At 35.7% G+C, this 20522-nt stretch overlaps 2 protein-coding genes and 1 non-coding gene across 4 annotated transcripts; all 3 read left to right on the top strand.

Annotated features, from left to right (window-relative positions):
• The first annotated feature begins 1480 nt into the window (after positions 1 to 1480).
• LOC130950736 (small nucleolar RNA R71) lies at positions 1481 to 1584 on the top strand. The gene has a single exon (XR_009073711.1). It is a non-coding gene; the product is annotated as a small nucleolar RNA R71 (small nucleolar RNA).
• Positions 1585 to 12832: 11248 nt separating this feature from the next.
• LOC130961596 (uncharacterized) lies at positions 12833 to 16081 on the top strand. 2 transcript variants are annotated; one of them, XM_057887559.1, is made up of 3 exons: positions 12833 to 13511; positions 14626 to 14881; positions 15153 to 16081. In XM_057887559.1, the coding sequence occupies exons 1-3, from the start codon at positions 13173 to 13175 to the stop codon at positions 15530 to 15532; spliced, it is 975 nt and encodes a 324-aa protein (XP_057743542.1). In that variant the 5' UTR covers positions 12833 to 13172; the 3' UTR covers positions 15533 to 16081. The 2 variants fall into 2 exon arrangements, with proteins under 2 accessions (XP_057743542.1, XP_057743548.1); XM_057887565.1 differs by having other exon boundaries at positions 14629 to 14881; positions 15153 to 16079.
• Positions 16082 to 16618: 537 nt separating this feature from the next.
• Positions 16619 to 19310, top strand: LOC130939072 (uncharacterized). Its single transcript, XM_057867202.1, has 3 exons — positions 16619 to 17316; positions 18270 to 18522; positions 18735 to 19310. The coding sequence occupies exons 1-3, from the start codon at positions 16987 to 16989 to the stop codon at positions 19112 to 19114; spliced, it is 963 nt and encodes a 320-aa protein (XP_057723185.1). The 5' UTR covers positions 16619 to 16986; the 3' UTR covers positions 19115 to 19310.
• Positions 19311 to 20522: the final 1212 nt, after the last annotated feature.

Raw genomic sequence — 20522 nt, 5'->3', positions numbered from 1 at the left:
CATGGATTCTTCATTCACTTGAATGATCAACTCTCCTCTATCAACATCAATCACAGCCTTTGCTGTGGCTAGGAAGGGTCTGCCAAGGATGATGGATTCATCCATGTACTTCCCAGTCTCTAGGACTATGAAATCAGTAGGAATGTAATGGTCTTCAATCTTCACCAAAACATTCTCTATAAGTCCATGAGCTTGTTTTCTTGAATTGTCTGCCATCTCTAATGAGATTCTTGCAGCTTGCACCTCAAGGATCCCTAATTTCTCCATTACAGAGAGGGGCATGAGGTTCACACTTGACCCTAAGTCACACAAGGCCTTCTTGAAGGTCATGGTGCCTATGGTGCAAGGTATAGAAAACTTCCCAGGATCCTGCCTCTTTTGAGGCAGTTTCTGCCTAGACAAGTCATCCAGTTCTTTGGTGAGCAAGGGAGGTTCATCTTCCCAAGTCTCATTTCCAAATAACTTGTCATTTAGCTTCATGATTGCTCCAAGGTATTTAGCAACTTGCTCCTCAGTGACATACTCATCCTCTTCAGAGGAAGAATACTCATCAGAGCTCATGAATGGCAGAAGTAAGTCCAATGGAATCTCTATAGTCTCAATTTGAGCCTCAGATTCCCATTGTTCCTCATTGAGGAACTCAGAGGAGGTTGGTACACGCCCACTGAGGTCTTCCTCAGTGGCGTCCTCCTCCTTTCTTTCTTCCCAGAATTCGGCCATGTTAATGGCCTTGCACTCTCCCTTTGGATTTTCTTCTGTATTACTTGGGAGAGTACTAGGAGGGAGTTCAGTAATTTTCTTGCTCAGCTGACCCACTTGTCCTTCCAAATTTCTGATGGAGGACCTTGTTTCATTCATGAAACTTTGAGTGGTCTTTATTAGATCAGAGACCATTGTTGCTAAGTCAGAAGTGTTCTGCTTAGAACTCTCTGTCTGTTGCTGAGAAGATGATGGAAAAGGCTTGTTATTGCCAAGCCGGTTTCTTCCACCATTATTATTGAAACCTTGTTGAGGTCTCTCTTGATTCTTCCATGAGAGATTTGGGTGATTTCTCCATGAAGAATTGTAGGTGTTTCCATAGGGTTCTCCTAGGTAATTCACCTCTTCCATTGAAGGGTTCTCAGGATCATAAGCTTCTTCCTCAGATGAAGCATCCTTAGTACTGTTTGGTGCATTTTGCATTCCAGACAGACTTTGAGAGATCAAATTGACTTGTTGAGTCAATATCTTGTTCTGAGCCAGTATGGCATTCAGAGTGTCAATCTCAAGAACTCCTTTCTTCTGACTAGTCCCATTGTTCACAGGATTCCTTTCAGAAGTGTACATGAATTGGTTATTTGCAACCATTTCAATTAGTTCCTGAGCCTCTGTAGGCGTCTTCTTCAGATGAAGAGATCCTCCTGCAGAGCTATCCAAAGACATCTTAGATAGTTCAGAGAGACCATCATAGAAAATACCTATGATGCTCCATTCAGAAAGCATGTCAGATGGACATCTTCTGATTAATTGTTTGTATCTTTCCCAAGCTTCATAGAGGGATTCTCCATCCTTCTGTCTGAAGGTTTGGACTTCCACTCTAAGCTTACTCCATCTTTGTGGTGGAAAGAACTTTGCCAAGAAGGCATTGACTAGCTTTTCCCAAGAGTCCAGGCTTTCTTTAGGTTGAGAATCCAACCATATTCTAGCTCTGTCTCTTACAGCAAAAGGGAATAGCATCAGCCTATAGACCTCAGGGTTAACCCCATTAGTCTTGACTGTGTCACAGATTTGCAAGAATTTAGCTAAGAACTGATGAGGATCTTCCATTGGAAGTCCATGAAACTTGCAATTCTGTTGCATTAGAGAAACTAATTGAGGCTTTAGCTCAAAGTTGTTTGCTCCAATGGCAGGGATAGAGATGCTTCTCCCATAGAAATCAGGAGTAGGTGCAGTAAAGTCACCCAGCACCTTCCTTGCATTGTTGGCATTGTTGTTGTTTTCGGCTGCCATGTCTCCTTCTTTGAAGAATTCGGTCAAGTCCTCTAAAGAGAGTTGTGCTTTGGACTCTCTTAGCTTTCGCTTCAAGGTTCTCTCAGGTTCAGGGTCAGCTTCAACAAGAATGCCTTTGTCTCTGCTTCTGCTCATAAGAAATAGAAAAAGAAGAAGAGAATGTGGAATCCTCTATGTCACAGTGTAGAGATTCCTTGAAATGTCAGAGGAAAAGAGAAATAGTAAGAAGAAAGAGAAGAAGAATTCGAACTTTAATTAGATAAGGTTCGAATTGTGCATTTAGAAGGAGTAGTACTCCATAAATAGAAGGATGTGGGAAAGAGGGAAGAGAATTTTCGAAAATTCAATCAAGAGATTTTGAAAACATTTTGAAAATTAGATTGATAATTTTCGAAAATTCAAAGTGAGAAAGAAATCAAGTGATTTTTGAAAAAGAATTTGAAATTAGAAATTAAAAAGATTTGATTGAAAACTAATTTGAAAAAGATGAGGTTAAAAAGATTTGATTGAAAAGTTATGGTTTTAAAAGATATGATTGAAAAGATATGATTTGAAAACAATTTTAAAAGATAAGATTTGAAAACAATTTGAAAAGATTTGATTTTAAAAACTAATGACTTGCCTAACAAGAAAAGATATGATTCAAACATTAAACCTTTCTCAACAGAAAAGGCAACAAATTTGAGATGTTCAATCAAATCATTAATTGTTAGTAAGTATCTTTGAAAAAGGAAAGAAATTGATTTTGAAAACATTTGATTGAAAAAATTGATTTGAAAAAGATTTGATTTTGAAAAACTTTGAAAACTTGAAAAAAAAAATTGATTTGAAAACAAAATCTTTCCCCTGGCACCATCCTGGCGTTAAACGCCCAGAATGGTATACATTCTGGCGTTTAACGCCCAAAATGCTACCTTTTTGGGCGTTAAACGCCCAACCAGGTACCCTGGCTGGCGTTTAAACGCCAGTCTGCCTTCTTCACTGGGCATTTTTGAATGCTCAGCTTTTTCTGTATAATTCCTCTGCAGTATGTTCTAAATCTTCAATTCTTTGTATCATTGACTTGAAAAGACACAAATTAAAAATATTTTTGGATTTTTAATAATCAAAATGCAACAAGAATCAAATAACAATGCATGCAAGACACCAAACTTAGCAGTTTGTGTACTACTGACACTATATGAGACACATAAACACTCAAGTCAATAGAATTTAAAGATCAAAACAAGAAATATATGCATGGATTCGAAAAATATAACAAAAACATGCATTTGACACCAAACTTAAGATGAGACTCTAAACTCAAACAAGAAATATTTTTGGATTTTTATGATTTTGCAAATTTTTTTGTATTTTTTCGAAAATTAAGTGGAAAAAGGTATCAAAATTCTTAATGAGAATTCCAGGAATCAGTGCAATGCTAGTCTAAGACTCCGGTCCAGGAATTAGACATGGCTTCACAGCCAGCCAAGCTTTCAAGGAAAGCTTCGGTCCAAAACACTAGACATGACCAAAGGTCAGCCAAGCCTTAGCAAATCACTGCTCCAAAAGCAAGATTGATACGAAATCAACAAGCTCTTGTGGTGATAAGTTGAAACCTCGGTCCAATCAGATTAGACATGGCTTCTCAGCCAGCCAGATTTCAACAAATCATCATGAGACTCTAGAATTCACCTTCAAGAATTTCGAAAAAAATACCTAATCTAAGCAACAAGATGAACCGTCAGTTGTCCAGCCTAAACAATCCCGGGCAATAACACCAAAAATTTGATGTTGTTGCCGGATCTTGGCTCTGATGTTACCAAAAGCTTGCTCAAAACATGAACAATCCCCGGCAACGGCGCCAAAAACTTGACATGCGAAATTGTGAACTATACTTTTTCACAACTCTCATAATCCCTGGTAATGGCTCCAAAAACTTGGTGCGCCTAATACCATGGCATTACACAACTTCGCACGACTAACCAGCAAGTGCACTGGGTCGTCCAAGTAATAAACCTTACGTGAGTAAGGGTCGATCCCACGGAGATTGTTAGTATTGAAGCAAGCTATGGTCATCTTGTAAATCTTAGTCAGGTAAACTCAGATATATATGATGATGAACGAAAATAACATAAAAGATAAGGATAGTGATACTTATGTATATCATTGGTGTATGAGCTTCAGACAAGTGTATGAAGATGCCTTCCCTTCCGTCTCTCTGCTTTCCTACAGTCTTCATCCAATCCTTTCTTACTCCTTTCCATGGCAAGCTCGTATAGGGTCTCACTGTTGTCAGCAGCTACCTCCCATCCGCGCAGTGAAAGCTAATGCACACACTCTGTCACAGTGCTGCCAATCACCGGTTTGGTTCCCTCCCCTACCGGAATAGAATAACTCTTTTGCGTCTGTCACTAACGCCCAGTAGGTTACAGGTTTGAAGCACGTCACAGCCATTCAATCATTGAATCCTACTAAGAATACCACAGACAAGGTTAGACCTTCCGGATTCTCTTGAATGCCGCCATCAGTTCTTGCCTATACCACGAAGACTCTGATCTCATGGAATGGCTGGCTCGTTTGTCAGGCGAGCTCTCGGTTGTCAGGCGATCAACCATGCATCATACAATCAGAAATCCAAGAGATATTCACTAAGCCTCGGATGCGTGTAGAACAAGAATGGTTGTCAGTCACCTTGTTCATGGGTGAGAATGGTGATGGGCGTCAATCATCACCTTCATCATGTTGAAGAACAAGTGATATCTTGGATAAAGAACAAGTGGAATTTGAATGGAAGAACAATAGTAATTGCATTAATACTCGAGGTACAGCAGAGCTCCACACCCTTAATCTATGGTGTGTAGAAACTCCACCGTTGAAAATACATAAGAACAGGGTCTAGGCATGGCCGAATGGCCAGCCTCCCAAAGAGGGTTCAATCATAAAAACATGATCAAAAGCTCTCCTCTCTAGCTCTCTAATACAATAGTAAAAGGTCCTACTTATAGAAAACTAGTACATAGATGAGTAAATGACATAAAAATCCTCTTCCGGGCCCACTTGGTGTGTGCTTGGGCTGAGCAATGAAGCAATTTCGTGTAGAGACTCTCCTTGGAGTTAAACGCCAGCTTTAGTGCCAGTTTGGGCGTTTAACTCCCAATCAGGTGCCAGTTCCGGCGTTTAACGCTGGAATTCCTTGAGGTGACTTTGGACGCCGGTTTGGGCCATCAAATCTTGGGCAAAGTATGGACTATTATATATTGCTGGAAAGCCCAGGATGTCTACTTTCCAACGCCGTTGAGAGCGCGCCAATTGGGCTTCTGTAGCTCCAGAAAATCCACTTCGAGTGCAGGGAGGTCAGAATCCAACAGCATCTGCAGTCCTTTTGAGTCTCAGAATCAGATTTTTGCTCAGGTCCCTCAATTTCAGCCAGAAAATACCTGAAATCACAGAAAAACACACAAACTCATAGTAAAGTCCAGAAAAGTGAATTTTAATTAAAAACTAATAAAAATATACTAAATACTAACTAAATCTTATCAAAAACATACTAAAAACAATGCCAAAAAGTATACAAATTATCCGCTCATCAGTGATATATGTGGACCTATTCATCCACCATGTGGATCTTTTAGATATTTTATGGTCCTAATAGACGCATCTTCGAGATGGTCACATGTGTGCTTATTGTCCTCTCGCAACCTGGCGTTTGCGAGATTACTGGCTCAAATTATTCGATTAAAAGCACAATTTCCAGAAAATCCAATCAAAGCAATTTGTCTTGATAATCCTGGTGAATTTACTTCCCAAGCTTTTGATGCTTATTGTATGGCCAATGGAATAAGTGTTGAACATCCAGTAGCTTATGTTCACACACAAAATGGGTTAGCAGAATCGCTTATTAAACGCCTCCAATTAATTGCTAGACCCTTGCTTATGAGAACAAATCTCCCAACCTCGATTTGGAGGCATGCTATTTTACATGCCGCAGCACTTATTCGTTTGAGGCCAATGAGTTACCATCAGTTTTCTCTTATGCAATTAGCTTTTGGCCAGCAGCCAAATGTTTCCCATTTAAGAATATTTGGTGTGCGATATATGTTCCCATTACACCACCTAATCGCACCAAAATGGGACCCCAAAGAAAATTGGAGATATATGTTGGATATGATTCTCCCTCTATAGTGAGGTATCTTGAGATACAAACTGGAGATGTATTTAAAGCCCAGTTTGCGGATTGTCATTTTGATGAATCAAAATTTCTAACATTAGGGGGAGAGAATAAGCTTCCTGAAAAGGAGCTTAACTGGAATACATCATCATTGATGCATTTAGATCCTCGATCAGGGCAATGTGAACTGGAAGTTCAAAAGTTTATACATTTGCAAAGAATAGCAAATGATTTTCCTGATGCATTTTCCGATACAAAGAGGATAACTAAATCTTATATACCAGCGGAAAATGTCCCAATTCGAATTGATGTCCCAGTAGGACAAGTAGCCACTGAAGCAAATTCACGCCAGAAGCGTGGCAGGCCTATCAGTTCCAAAGAAAAAAATCTTCGAAAGAGAAAAGAGGTAAATAATATTCCTGTTGAAAAAGACATAGTAGAGACACCTGTAGTTGTCCAAAATTCTGATATAGTGTTAACGCCAGAAGACGTTCAGGTACCTGAAAATTGTGAAAATGATGAGATCTCGATAAATTATGTCTTTACAGGAGAGAAATGGGACCGAAATAAGACAATTATCAATGAAATATCTACATATAATGTGGCATTGAATATCATGCATGAAAATAAGGATCTTGAGCTAAGATCAGTCGAAGAATGTCGACAAAGGAATGATTGACCAAAATGGAAAGAAGCCATGAAGGCTGAATTAGACTCACTTGCAAAACGTGAAGTCTTTGGACCTGTAGTCCGTACACCTAAAGATGTAAAACCTGTTGGATACCGATGGGTATTTGTGAGAAAACAAAATGAGAAAAATGAAGTTGTGCGCTATAAAGCCCGACTTGTGGCACAAGGTTTTTCACAAAGGTCCGGTATAGATTATGAAGAAACGTATTCCCCTGTAGTGGATGCGATAACATTACGTTATTTGGTCAGTTTATCTGCATATCATAAACTGCATATGCATTTAATGGATGTGGTAACAGCCTATTTATACGGCTCATTAGATCGGGATATCTATATGAAAGTCCTTGAAGGACTAAAGATATCTAAACCATCTAATGAATATTCGCAAGGGTTATACTCAATCAAATTGCAAAGATCTTTATATGGTCTAAAGCAATCTGGACGAATGTGGTATAATCGTCTTACTGAGTATCTGGCCAAAAACGGATTCAAGAATGATGATATCTGCCCATGTGTTTTCATAAAAAAAACTACATCTGGGTTCATTATAATTGCTATGTACGTTGATGATTTAAATATCATTGGGACTCCTGAAGAGATTCCAACAATTATAAAAACTCTAAAAAAAGAGTTTGAAATGAAAGATCTTGGAAGAACTAAATTTTGTCTCGGCCTGCAGATCGAGCATATAAAAAATGTGACCTTTATTCATCAAACAACATACACAGAAAAGATCTTGAAGAGATTTTATATGGATAAGTCACATCCCTTGAGTACCCCAATGATCGTAAGATCTTTGGATGTGGAGAAGGATCAATTCCATCCTAAAGAAGAAAATGAAGATATCCTTTGTCCTGAAGTACCATATCTTAGTGTCATTGGAGCGCTAATGCATCTTGCTAATAATACACGACCCGATATATCATTTGCTGTGAATTTACTAGCAAGATATAGTTCCTCTCCAACCAGAAGACATTGGAGTGGAATCAAACAGATCTTTCGATATCTTCATGGAACGGTTGATATGGGATTGTTTTATCCCTATGGATCCAAGTCACAATTAGTTGGCTACGCAGATGCTGGATACATGTCTGATCCACATAAAGGGAGATCTCAAATAGAATACCTATTCACATATGGTGATACAGCTATATCATGGAGGTCCACAAAACAGACGATAGCAGCAACCTCTTCTAATCATGCTGAAATACTAGCGATTCATGAAGCTAGTCGCGAGTGTTTTTGGCTAAGGAGCCTGATTCAATATATTCTGTCGTCATGTGGATTGATTGATCATAAGATAGCTCCAACTATCCTATTTGAAGATAATACAGCATGCATTGCTCAGCTTAAAGGCGGATACATCAAAGGTGATAGAACAAAGCATATTTCTCCCAAATTCTTCTTCACTCATGATCTTCAAAATCAAGGGACAATTGATATTCAACAGATCCGCTCAAGTGACAATCTGGCAGATTTATTTACAAAGTCACTCACAAAATCCTCCTTTGAAAGATTGGTACATGAGATTGGAATGCGTCGATTTCGAGACATTAAATGATGTCGGCAAGAGGGGGAGACTGTACTCTTTTTTCCTTGGTCAGGTTTTTTTCCCATTAGGTTTTCTTGACAAGGTTTTTAATGAGGCAGTCCCCATTACAAAGAATATTGTTCTCTTTTTCCTTCACTAAGGTTTTTTTTCACTGGGTTTTTTTTTAGTAAGGTTTTAACGAGGCAATAATCTTAAATGGGCATCCAAGGGGAGTGTTGTGATAAGATCAATATAGTCAAAGTGGATGCCCATTAATGTAGGTGGTTCAGTTTTCAATCCCATATTAAAAGAAGCAAGACAATATTTATGAAGCTTGAAAAGTGAAGTCTTGTATGCCTATAAAAGCATGTACGGGGTAAAAGGAAAATACAACTACAGTAACAAAACAAATGCAATTCTCTCTCTATTTACTTTTAATACTTCTTTCTATCTTTATATATATATACACATTACAATATATAATATTATTATATATATATAAATTATTATTAAGCTAATTATTTTAATGTTAAAATCTTCTATTTATATATCTATATTTTATATTTAATATATCTTTTATTTATTTTACAACAGAATTGATTATTAGTTTGGTACTGGCAATTATAAAACTTACCCTTTTTAATCTTTCATCATTAATATGTGATAATTAATGCCTTAATGGTAGTCAATATTTTTTTTCGGCAGAGTACTTTTGTAATCAAATATATTTCCATACAAAGTGATTCTTGGATTCTTGATTCAAATTGAATAACTTTGGATGTATCTTCAAAGTCAATTAGCATCAGTTATTGCAATTTGAGCCCGTTTGAAAAGTAGCAGAAGTTACTTTTTTTTTTTTAATTTTTGGATTATAAAAAGTCACGATCTATGTGTTTGGCACTATTTTAAAAAAAGCTTTTAACTTCTCGAAAAGTTAATTTGTAGCTTTTTGAAGAAGTAGAAATATATGACTTCTTGCTTCTCGATAAGTCATTCTACCACTTACTTAAAAAAATTAATTTTACAACAAAAAAAATCTACTTTCCTTCTTGACTCTATGAAAAATACTGACCCTTCATTACCATTTTCACACAAGGTCTGCTAGAAGCACTGGCCTTCCACCATCATTCTCACGCAATGTTCCAAGTCTCACCATTTTTACGTAATGAAACATCTTATGGAAGTATTGATCATCCACCAGACAATATTACATCTGAACAACTTACTGCATATATTCCTTCTAAGTATTTTTTTTTATCATTTTATCACTATTTTTTATTATTAAATTTGTATTCAAGTGTGGTATGAAATTTCAGTTTTAATTTTATTTTTTTCATATGTAATTTTATAGCTTATTATTTTCATAGTTAATTATAACAAGTTCTTGACCTCAATAAAGGAGAAGAGAGTTCTAATAGGAGTAAAAATAAAAAATAAAAAACAACAATAAAATATACATTGACACACATTTTATATTTATTTTTTATTTTCACCTACCATATCATACACAATATTAGTGATTAGGTTATGTAAAATCAACATTCAATATTGGAAAATATTTGTTATCATGGTTATTTTAATATTCATTCTCTTTTATAAAAAAATTTATCTTTTGCGTTATTTATCCAAACGCTACAACTTTAAAATAAGTACTTTTATAACTAAAAAATCAAACACAAAATAACTTATTTATAAGCTGCTTTTAATAAAAGTCCTTATGTTTTAAGCTCATTTTCCAAAAGAACTTATTTAAGTTATTTACCCAAACTGGTATTGTGACTCACATAATTGATTTTTTTAGTTTCTATGAAATTCTTCAATTCAAAAGTTAATGATTAATCCATTATAGATAGTCACCCAAAAAAAAAAATCCATTATAGATTGGAATTATATTTAAGTGTATGTTATTGACTAATAAATAACTGCATACACATGATAAAATTTAAATACTTTATACTTACTTAAATGGACGAAAAATTTAATTACTTGACCAATTTAAAGTTGGTTGACTCACATAATTTGATAATATTATAATAAGAGTTTATCTATTTTGTGTTCTAAAACATATGATAAGATTAGAATAAATAATTATTTTTAACTATGAAAGATTTGAACGTTAACAAAATTAACCATAAAAAACTAATATTATACTTATGAAAGAAAAATTTCATCTGACACAAATAATCAATTACTAAATATAGAGTTAACTCCATTAAATTTTTCTCTAGAATTATCAAAATATTCCTTTGATGTTCTTTTCCATCCGAATCCTTATTAAAAAAAAAAAGAAAACAATCCCATATGCAATTTCTTAAAGAACTTTCAGATTCAATACAACTACTTTTCGAGATTAATAACAACAAAAGGCATTGATAATAAGAACTTACACACAATAATCTTGTAGATAGGGGTGTTTATGGATCGGATTTAATCTATATATTTGTAGTATTTATCTGAATTCAATATGAAAATTTCGTATAGATATCTACATATTCGATTTGTATATTCGCGGATACGCAAAAATAAATAAATAAGTAAATATTTTTTATGTTTTATTTCAAATAATAATTATTATATATTGTATTATTTTATTTTTATTATTTAAGAAAAGTATGTTTAATAATATTTTATGAGTAAATATATTTTAAAAAATAAAAAATGAAATTTATTGATATTTTTTAATAAGAATAAGCTTTTTACTTTTTTTTAATATGGCGAATATATTCGATATCCGATTTGCGAAATTGGATTGGATTCAAACATAAAAAAAATACAGATATCAAATCCGATGATTTTAGTGCGGATCGAATCGGATTAACATTTTGATCATATTTAATTCGCGATCACCCCTACTTGCAGACAAACAACTCCTCTAAACATAGGAACTTGCACACAATCTTTCCTTTATTGAAGGCCTTTGTAATTAAGAAGATGTAAGCTTCACATGCATCATCAATAGGTACTAATAAAAGGATTTTCTCCAGCAATGACTTTAAGAACTTCAATGATTTGTAGGCCGATATGTGAAAGACAAATTACAATGCTACTAGATGCATAAAATTGAATGGTGTTCCTTGCACTTGCATTCTATCTCTTCCTTCTCTTTCTCGTCTTCTTTTCCTCCGATGTTGCTTTCGCCTTTCACTGTTGTTGGCACACCTTTTCAACAGAATCGAAGGTTTTAGGCCACACACGTTCCATGGGTCTCTTATGTCTACTGCGAATCTTTCCCATAGCCGCTTCCTCACACCACGGAACCACATTTTGCATACATTGTTTCTTGAATCAGCACTTGGCTGTGTTTGATTTGCTGTTGCGACTGGAGTGATGACATCTCTATTGCATCGATAATGATGGTGAAGATAAAGATAGTGATGGTAGTGATGATAATAAATATGACGGTGATAACGATAAAAGAAAAGAAGAAGAAGAGGAGAATAATAAGAAGAATATTTAGGGGGATTAAAATTGAGCGTTTTCGGAGAGTGACAGTGGTAAAAATGATGGAAATGATCGAAGGATTGAGACAAAAAAGATGATAAGAAGGAATAATTTGAGAATTTTAATCTAAGACTTATTAGCCTTCAAAGAATAAAAAAATTAATTAGATTATCTATAATAGTAAATAGTTGATATATTATGACATTTTATTAATTTATCATATAAAATTTAATGATATTGTTTATATGTACTATTAATCATAACGATATGTCTATTTGTAAAAAATTGTCATAGAAATAATAACTTTTAAATAAAATTTTACTTACTTTATTAGGATTCTTGGTGAATAAAGAGGAATTGATGCGGGTTATATGAAAATTTAAAAAATAACAAATATTTTACTGTCCAAAATAATATCGTTTCTATACTATGCAGAAGCGATGAGATACACTATTGTAGATAATGAAACACATGTAGAATTCTATTTGTTTTGTATTATTTATAAATAGAACGATATAACATGTCTATCGTTTGCTATTTTAAAGATTTTAAACTTTTAATTGGTATTTTTTTCGAAAAATTAATTAGGGTTAGACTTTTAAAAAAATATTTATTTTTTTATTTTAAAAAAATCTTTTTTTAAGAGACAAAAATTATTTTACATTTAAACAGACTTTTAAAAAAAATTTAATATTAAAATATTTTTTATTTTTTTAAAAATAAAATATTTTCAAATTTTTAAAAAATAAATAATTTACTTTTTTTAATAAAATTATTTTTTTAAAAGATATATTTAAATAAATTTTAAATTAAATAAAAATATTTTATTTAATAAAAATTAATTTTTTTATAAAAAATTATTAAAAAATTTATTATTTTTAATCATTATTTAATGGTTTATTTATTTATTTTTTTTCATTCTAAAAAGACAATCCAAAGTTCCAAACCCAATACATACATAGTCGGAGGTTAAAAACTTAAAATCCGGGGAGGTCCTTTTTTATTTTTTATTTTTTTCTCTTTCAAATAAGCCCTATAAATTCCCAAAAGGATGACACTGTTGTAATGTAGAGTGAGAGAGACACACACATCATCGTCGTTTCTGATCCCCCGCCCCTCTCCGTTCAATCTCTATACTCAACACACACATTTCTCATTTCTCCTTCTAAAACGCACCCTTTTATAACTCCATCCACATTACATTCCTCACTTCTCAGATCACCATTCTCGCTGAGAAGGAACAAACAAAAACAAACCCTAGAATTTCTCTCTTTCTTTTATTTATTTGATTTATTTCCGATCTTGTCCCTTCACTGGAGCTGTCGAAACGCGGTCGTTTCGGGGCCATCGCTGCGGAGTTTGAGATTGGAAATGGTGGGAGGAGGGAGTAGGAGGGAGGAGGCGCCGGTCATAAACAGCTCCAACGTGTTCGCAGCGCTCGGAAGCCTCAAGAAGAAGAAGAAGAAGCCTGAGAAGGAACAGGGTTCATCCAAGGGGAGAGCCTCCTCGTCCTCTTCCACCGCCGCTTCCTCCACCGCAAAACAGCAGGAGAAAAAGGAGGTTTTCTGGGCCCCGGCGCCACTCACGTCGAAGTCATGGGCTGACGTTGACGACGAGGATGATGACGACTACTACGCCACCACCGCTCCACCTCAATCCGTTTGGGGCGCCCCTGTTGCTGCTGCTGCTGAATCCGAGCCCCCTGCTGAGGTGAACATAAAACTTTGAGCATTTTTTTAATTGGATTTTTCTATTTATGTGTGTTCGATCAGTACTGCTGAAACTTAATATGCAATGGCTTGAATCGTTTATTTTTTAACTAGGATGGTGATGATGGTTGGCTTGATGCAGAGAGTGTGTACTTTTTTTTCTTTTATTATTATGTTTTTTATCTTTGAATCCGTTAGTCCTGTGGCATGGATAGCGACCAGACTTGGAAAAGTTGGATTAGTTGAGCTGTTCATGTTCTCACATTTTATTTGCCACGAGGTGAACTGAACTGGAATGGATGTTATTCAGTAGGTTTGGGGTTTTGTTTGTGTTGTCTGTGTTCTGTTAGTTGGATGTGTTAGGCAATGCTGTTTTGAAGGTTGGATTGGATGGGTTGATGATGGTTTCTTTGAGAAGAAAGAGTTGTGTTGAATATTATTCCATGCATGATTGGAAAGAAACCTGAGTGTTTCTTTTTATATCTTAAAGATATAATGTTGGATATTCTGTTCGATAATGAGTATTCGGGATTCTGGTCTTGTTCTGGATATCTAGCTCTGGGAAGGTATTTATGATACTTGTTGAATTGTCATTTATTTGATTTGTGTTAACGGTCTAACGATCTGTAATCTGGTATGTTTGGATTTGATGACGTTGCTTGTCGGTTTGCTAATTTGAATATCTATGCTCTTGTCGGGTTGTCATTTATTCCGTTTAATGATTTGGAATCTGATTAATATGCATTTGATGACTATTTGTCAATTTGCCGATTTGTTATTCTCATTTCTGGATTTGGAATTTGGTTCTTCAAGCTCAAGTTTTCACTTGTTCAATCTTGCATAGTTAAAATGATTGCGTTTTCACCCATAACTATAATGTATAACCTAGACCATATAACGTAGCCTTTATTCTTCGGGGACTTGCCCTGCACATCCCATTGATCGTGGAGTAATGAAAGCTGAAAGCTGCATAACTGGGCACTTAAATTGTTAATTGGTTTTGGCCTTAATAGCAAATTAATAACATAGAAGATGGTATTATTGCTCATTGAGCTTCACATTGTCTAACTGCTAGACACATTGACTAACTGCAAGACATGTGAATGATTTGTTAGCAGGAAAGCGATAGTGAGATAGAAGGCCTTGATGATGCTGAAGATGATGCTGAGGATGAACATGAAAATGATTTAGAAGTGCCAGTAGAACCTGAACCTGTTGTTAAGAAGCCTCGTGAACCCTCATTGTCTACCAAGGAAACTGAAAAGCAACTTTCGAAGAAGGAATTGAAGAAAAAAGAGCTTGAGGAGCTTGAAGCTGTTTTAGCAGAGCTAGGATTGCAAAAAGAACCCGGAAGCCAGGCTGACTCCCATGGTAATATGATGTTTTTGATCTTGTGAAAGGAAAAAAGAAAAAAGATATTATAATTATCTTAGTTCTTTCAAGGAGGTATTTATTTTGTCAGCATTTGTTATTGATTCAACCACGTTGGCTATGAGAATGCTATTTAAATATCTAATGTATTAAGTTGAGACTTGAACTTGCACATGCAAACGTTCACCAATACATTTGCATGCCCTGCTAAGATGACTAATTATGTAGAAATTTCTTATGTGGAGTCTTTTACCTGTCCTGGAAAATTCAGGTGTTGAGAAGGTAGAGGATCGCAATGGTGAGTTAGAAAAGAAGGAGAATGCCACCGGTGAAAGCAAAAATGCAAAGAAGAAGAAGAAGAAGGACAAATCTTCTAAGGAGCAGAAAGAATCGCAAGACCAGCCTGATTCTGTGGCTGATGGAAAGACAACTACTGAAATTGCTGGAACGGGGAAGGCAGAGGATGCACCTGTAACCGACGTGAAAGAGCGACTTAAGAAAGTTGCTTCTGTGAAGAAGAAAAAATCAAGTAAGGAGATGGATGCTGGTGCAAGGGCTGCTGCTAGTGAGGCTGCTGCTAGGAGTGCAAGGCTTGCCGCCGCAAAGAAAAAAGATAAGGCGACTCACTACAATCAGCAGCCTGTGCGGTAAACAGGTGGCAAGTGGCAAAGTACTTGTATCTTCTCTTTGTTTATCCTTTTGTTTTGCCCTTTATATTTTCAATCTTTCTTTTATCATATATGGGCATATGCTCTCTGTTCATTTGCAAATGCAAAATAAACATCAATAGCGGCTTTAGATAAATTGACTATGAGCAAATTTATAATTTTAAGTGAGGGAAAATAGGAGTATATGAATCTTTCTTTCATTCTGGTACTGTGTACTTATCAAAGTTTTGAAGCAAGAATGTATAATCCATTTTTCTGCCCCATTTGTTTCGTTGTTTGCGCATCTCTGAGAAAATTCTTGATGATGTTCATCTAATGAATCAGATGTTGTTAGCCTGTTAGAATCCATCAACGCATTTTTTGAATTTGGGTTGCCTATTGTTCCCTTCAGCTCCTGGAATTTGAGAATTAGTAGCATGGTGCAATGTGAGCACATCATTCTTGTCAAATCAATGTTCTTTTAGGATCTGGTGACGTTGATATGGAATTGAAATGAATGGGCAAGATCACGGGTAATCTTACCAAATGCTACAGCGTGCAACCTTGTCTAACCTATTAATTTGTTGAAGTATAAACGGGAAAGACCCAAAGAGGAAAATTATAGGAGAAAACATTTGATGATTTTGAAGTTCGATCATTTTTCCACAAGATTTGTTAAAAATAAAAAAATTGAAATTTATAAATTTTTTCATTCTTATTAGATTTTAATTTTATGTATCTATTTCTTATATTTGAACTATTATGAGTTCAAACTGAATTCGTAATAATATAATTCAGAGTGAAAAATTGTACACAAGAAATGAAGCAAATTGCAAAATCAAATAAGATCAACCAAGACGGGTCAATTTAATTAGTTAGTTCTTTTTGAAAAAATAGTTTTTGGTCAGTTTGTCTTCCCCAACCAGTTATGGCAGTGGTTCTAACCGCAGTCATGGAGGCCCAGCACACCACATCTACACGGATCTTTTATGAGTAAATGGTGCAGTAAAATCATTCGATATCCGAATTGGTCCCAGATTTTTTATTCTTACCGCACCCGAAATTACAAAATACGAAGTAGAAACGGAGCTCCTATAAATTCCCAGACGCAAAAGAAAACTAGAAAACCACATCATATCCATATATATCCCCTTCGGCCTCAACCTCTTCTCTTTCTCTACTCTAATAGCAACTCAACCTTCATTTCTCACTTCTCAGCTCTTCATCCGAAAACGCTGTCGTTTCATTTCTCCCATACCCCGATTCTTGTCTAATCCTAAAAAGGTAAAACACTTCAACACACCACCATCACCATCGCCTCCTCTTCAAAAAACTGAAACCCTAGACAATTTTATCTATTTCCGATCTTGCCCTTCCCACTGGAATTCCATCACGGCTGACTTCAAAACGCGTTACTCCCGTGTCGTTTCGAGGCTGTGAGCTCTGTGAGATTGGAGGATGGTGGGTGGAGGTATCAGGAGAGACGAGGCGCCGGTCATAAACAGTACCAACGTGTTCGCCGCCCTCGGAAGCCTCAAGAAGAAGAAGAAGAAGCCTGAGAAGGACCAACAGGGTTCTTCCAAGGGAAGAGGCGCCGCGGCGGAGGCGGAATCCGAGAAGAAGGAGGTTTTCTGGGCTCCGGCTCCTCTCACCGCCAAGTCTTGGGCTGATGTTGATGACGAAGACGATGACGATTACTATGCAACCACTGCACCTCCTCAGGCCGTTTGGGCTTCATCCACTGCTGCTCCCTCAGCTTCGGTGACTGAGGCCGAGGCCGCCGGAGAGGTGAAATTATTGTTCTGTCTTGATTTTGTGTTTGTTGCCTTGGATTGCTGTTTAGAACTCGAGAGAATTATTTGTATTTTTATTAGGTTTTGGATAGTTCTAGGCCTTCTAGTTTGAATGGGTGGCAAGGGATACCTTTGAGAATTCTGCCTGGATAGAGTTGCTGTATGATAATTATATGTGTTTTGAACTTTTGGTTGATAGAAATTAATTTGTGGTTGAGTATTATTTCATCTGCTATGAGTTCAAGGGAGGATGCTAGTGTTTAAGTAGCGAATGATCACTTTTTTCAGAATAGGTTGCATTGGGGTGTTTTTTGTTGGGGTGATTGTGTTGTTTATGGTTGCATCAGAATTAAGTTGAATATTGAATCGTTTACACTAGTAGCGCCTTAGTGGCTTGGCTTTTGAGGTTAAATTATAGAATTGTTAATGGTCGTCTTGATTCGCGACCAATATTCATTCATAGTCTTGATTCTAGTTCACTTGCACCAGGCCTGGTTGCTTTTGTAGTTTGCCGAGATATTTTTCCATGTGCATCACCTAGTTATGTTTTCATGTGCATGCTCCTGTGTAATCATTGTTTCATCATTATGAATAACTAACCTGGAAAATATCATTGATTTATAAAAACTGAATCGCCGGAATGTTATTTATTATTTTGCGTGCATTCTACATTAATTACAATAAACCTAGCTGATTTGCTTCAAGGTGAGAGGATCATTCCATTAAATATCTAGAGTTGCTATGATATTGGTTATTAATCAAGTAAGCTGAGGGTGGTAAAACTCCCCCCACAGGTTTTGTCGACAACCCTGAATATACTTAAATGTTAAGTCTTGGAATAGCCATTACAAATTCTAGAATAGGTGGTCTGTGTTGAAACATCTTCTGGTTGCTTCATTGTCGGGCTATATAACTAACTGTTTTACATCATTTAATATTTGAAACCAGGAAAGTGAGAGTGAGATAGAAGGTCTTGATGATGTTGAAGATGAAGCTGAGGATGAACATGAAAATAGCTCAGAAGTGCATGTAGAAGCTGAGCCTGTTCTTAAAAGACCTCCTGAACCTTCGCCAGCTACCAAAGAAACTGAAAGGCAACTTTCAAAGAAGGAATTGAAGAAAAAAGAGCTTGAAGAGCTTGAAGCTGTTTTGGTTGAGCTAGGATTACAAAAAGAACCCAGTGGTCAGGATGACTCCCATGGTAATATGGTGTTTTAAATTAGATTGAAGGAAGCCATTTCTAAGTTTCTTGTTTTTATTCTTTCTGAAAATGAATCTTGAGGTTGAATTTTTTATACTTTTGTTTTGAACAAACGTGTGTACTTTTTCATCCACTCATGCCAGTCCTGCTTAAATAGTTAGTTGGAGCTTCTCTACTTGAAATTCCACTCCTACTGACCTTTGGAAATGCAGGTGCTGAGAAGAAGGAAGATGATCGCAATGGAGAGGTGGAGAAGAAGGAGAATGCTGCTGGGGAAAGCAAAAGTGCAAAAAAGAAGAAAAAGAAGGATAAATCTTCAAAGGAACAGAAAGAACCACAAGACCAGCCTGATGGCGTGGATGTCAATAATGCAACTTCTGAGACTGCAGGATCTGAGAAGGCCGATGATGCATCGTCAACTGATGTCAAAGAGCGGCTTAAGAAAGTTGCCTCTATGAAGAAGAAAAAGTCAAGCAAGGAGATGGATGCGGCTGCACGCGCAGCTGCTAGTGAGGCTGCTGCACGGAGTGCAAGGCTTGCCGCAGCCAAGAAAAAAGAAAAGGCACACTACAATCAGCAGCCGGTTCGGTAAACAGGCTGCCAAAAGTATTTGTATCTTCCTTTTGTTGTTTATTTTTGCTCGTCTTCCTCATTTACTATCTTTCTTTATCATATATGAGCATATGCTCTCTGTTCATTTTAAAATGCAAAATAAACATTGATGTAGCGGCTTTAGATAAACTTGACTTCGAGTTAGTTGTGGGGATATAGGAGTATATGTTTATCTACCGATTCCGGTACTGTTTTTGACGTTTCTCGTTTTTTGGTTTGATCGTTGTGTCGTTGAGCTGCTGGGTACGAAGTTTTGAATGTTGTGTATTTGTGTGCCTCGTTCGATGTAAGTAGCCATAATAACGAGATAATTCTGTGTGATTATCATTCGAATGATCATAATGGTGTTAGAACTTAGAAATCAGAATACAGAAAATGCTTGAAATCTAGAATCAAAATGCTCTCAAACGCGCTGTGCAATATGTTGGTGTCTTAAACATATTATTTTCTTCAAGATCTAGTGCTTCAACCAAACCCAGTTTAAGAGGCATATTTAGTACAACGGAATTTTCAAATTGACTCAACTCCCAATTTCAGTGCTCTTATAACTAACACTCGAATGAGTAAATTTCCTTTAGATATATTCAAACTTTTTACTAACTAAATTAAGAACATATACATCTTTTCTGCCAGATAGCATGTTATACATGTTTTAGGTATTAAAATTTTATTTACTGAAAATTTGGGTGTATGTCGAATCAGTTTCTATCAATGTCATTTACGAGTTAAATATATACTATCAAACAATTCATAGGTGAAAATTTAGATGCATTTATTTTTATGTGAAATTGATATCTGAAAATAGTTAAAAATTTCACATGAAAATAATTGCACGTGAATTTTCACAACTAAAATATGCGATTTTGGACAACAATTTAAATATTACTTATAGAGATTGATTATAAATAATTTATAATGGTTGTGCTTGTATATATTTCGCCGTTAAATTGTGATTTCAATTGTGTGCCAAATATAATAAATTTTATAATGTGAATGTAATCAGATTAATCAAATAAGAGTAAAGTGACAAATAAACTTATGAGGATTTATATTTTTGATAGATTAGTTCTTAAAGAAAAAACAGTATTAATAAAACTTTTAGAATAGTAAATGTAGACACCTATCTTCAAATTAGCTTCTATAATTATGGTAGAAGGTCTTAATTTAAATTATCTTCACAAAGAGAATGACCAGAGTGATAATGTTGTGATCCACACTTTCCCAATTTGGATTCAGTACTGGGGTATGCCGGAGAACTTTAAAACGCTGGGGGCTGGTTGGAAGATTGGAGATAGACTCGGGAAGGTAATTGAAACAGGTTTCTTTGAGATGAAAGGGAAAAAATCGAGGATTGTGAAGGGTTTTTTTTTTTTGTTTACAAGCGAGGC

Source organism: Arachis stenosperma, chromosome 1 (genome assembly GCF_014773155.1).
Source record: "Arachis stenosperma cultivar V10309 chromosome 1, arast.V10309.gnm1.PFL2, whole genome shotgun sequence".
NCBI classification, from domain to species: domain Eukaryota; kingdom Viridiplantae; phylum Streptophyta; class Magnoliopsida; order Fabales; family Fabaceae; genus Arachis; species Arachis stenosperma.
The sequence above is the reverse complement of the archived record's forward strand: the minus strand, read 5'-3'. Positions and strand labels throughout refer to the sequence as shown.

What these genes read in the sequence shown, in the direction of transcription:
- LOC130939072 (XM_057867202.1), top strand. Translation starts at nt 16,987, where the DNA reads ATGGTGGGTGGAGGTATCAGGAGAGACGAGGCGCCGGTCATAAACAGT. An exon ending in AGGCCGAGGCCGCCGGAGAG is followed by an intron (nt 17,317 to 18,269) that starts GTGAAATTATTG and finishes ATTTGAAACCAG; the next exon opens with GAAAGTGAGAGTGAGATAGA. An exon ending in TGGTCAGGATGACTCCCATG is followed by an intron (nt 18,523 to 18,734) that starts GTAATATGGTGT and finishes TTGGAAATGCAG; the next exon opens with GTGCTGAGAAGAAGGAAGAT.
- LOC130961596 (XM_057887559.1), top strand. Translation starts at nt 13,173, where the DNA reads ATGGTGGGAGGAGGGAGTAGGAGGGAGGAGGCGCCGGTCATAAACAGC. An exon ending in AATCCGAGCCCCCTGCTGAG is followed by an intron (nt 13,512 to 14,625) that starts GTGAACATAAAA and finishes ATGATTTGTTAG; the next exon opens with CAGGAAAGCGATAGTGAGAT. An exon ending in AAGCCAGGCTGACTCCCATG is followed by an intron (nt 14,882 to 15,152) that starts GTAATATGATGT and finishes TGGAAAATTCAG; the next exon opens with GTGTTGAGAAGGTAGAGGAT.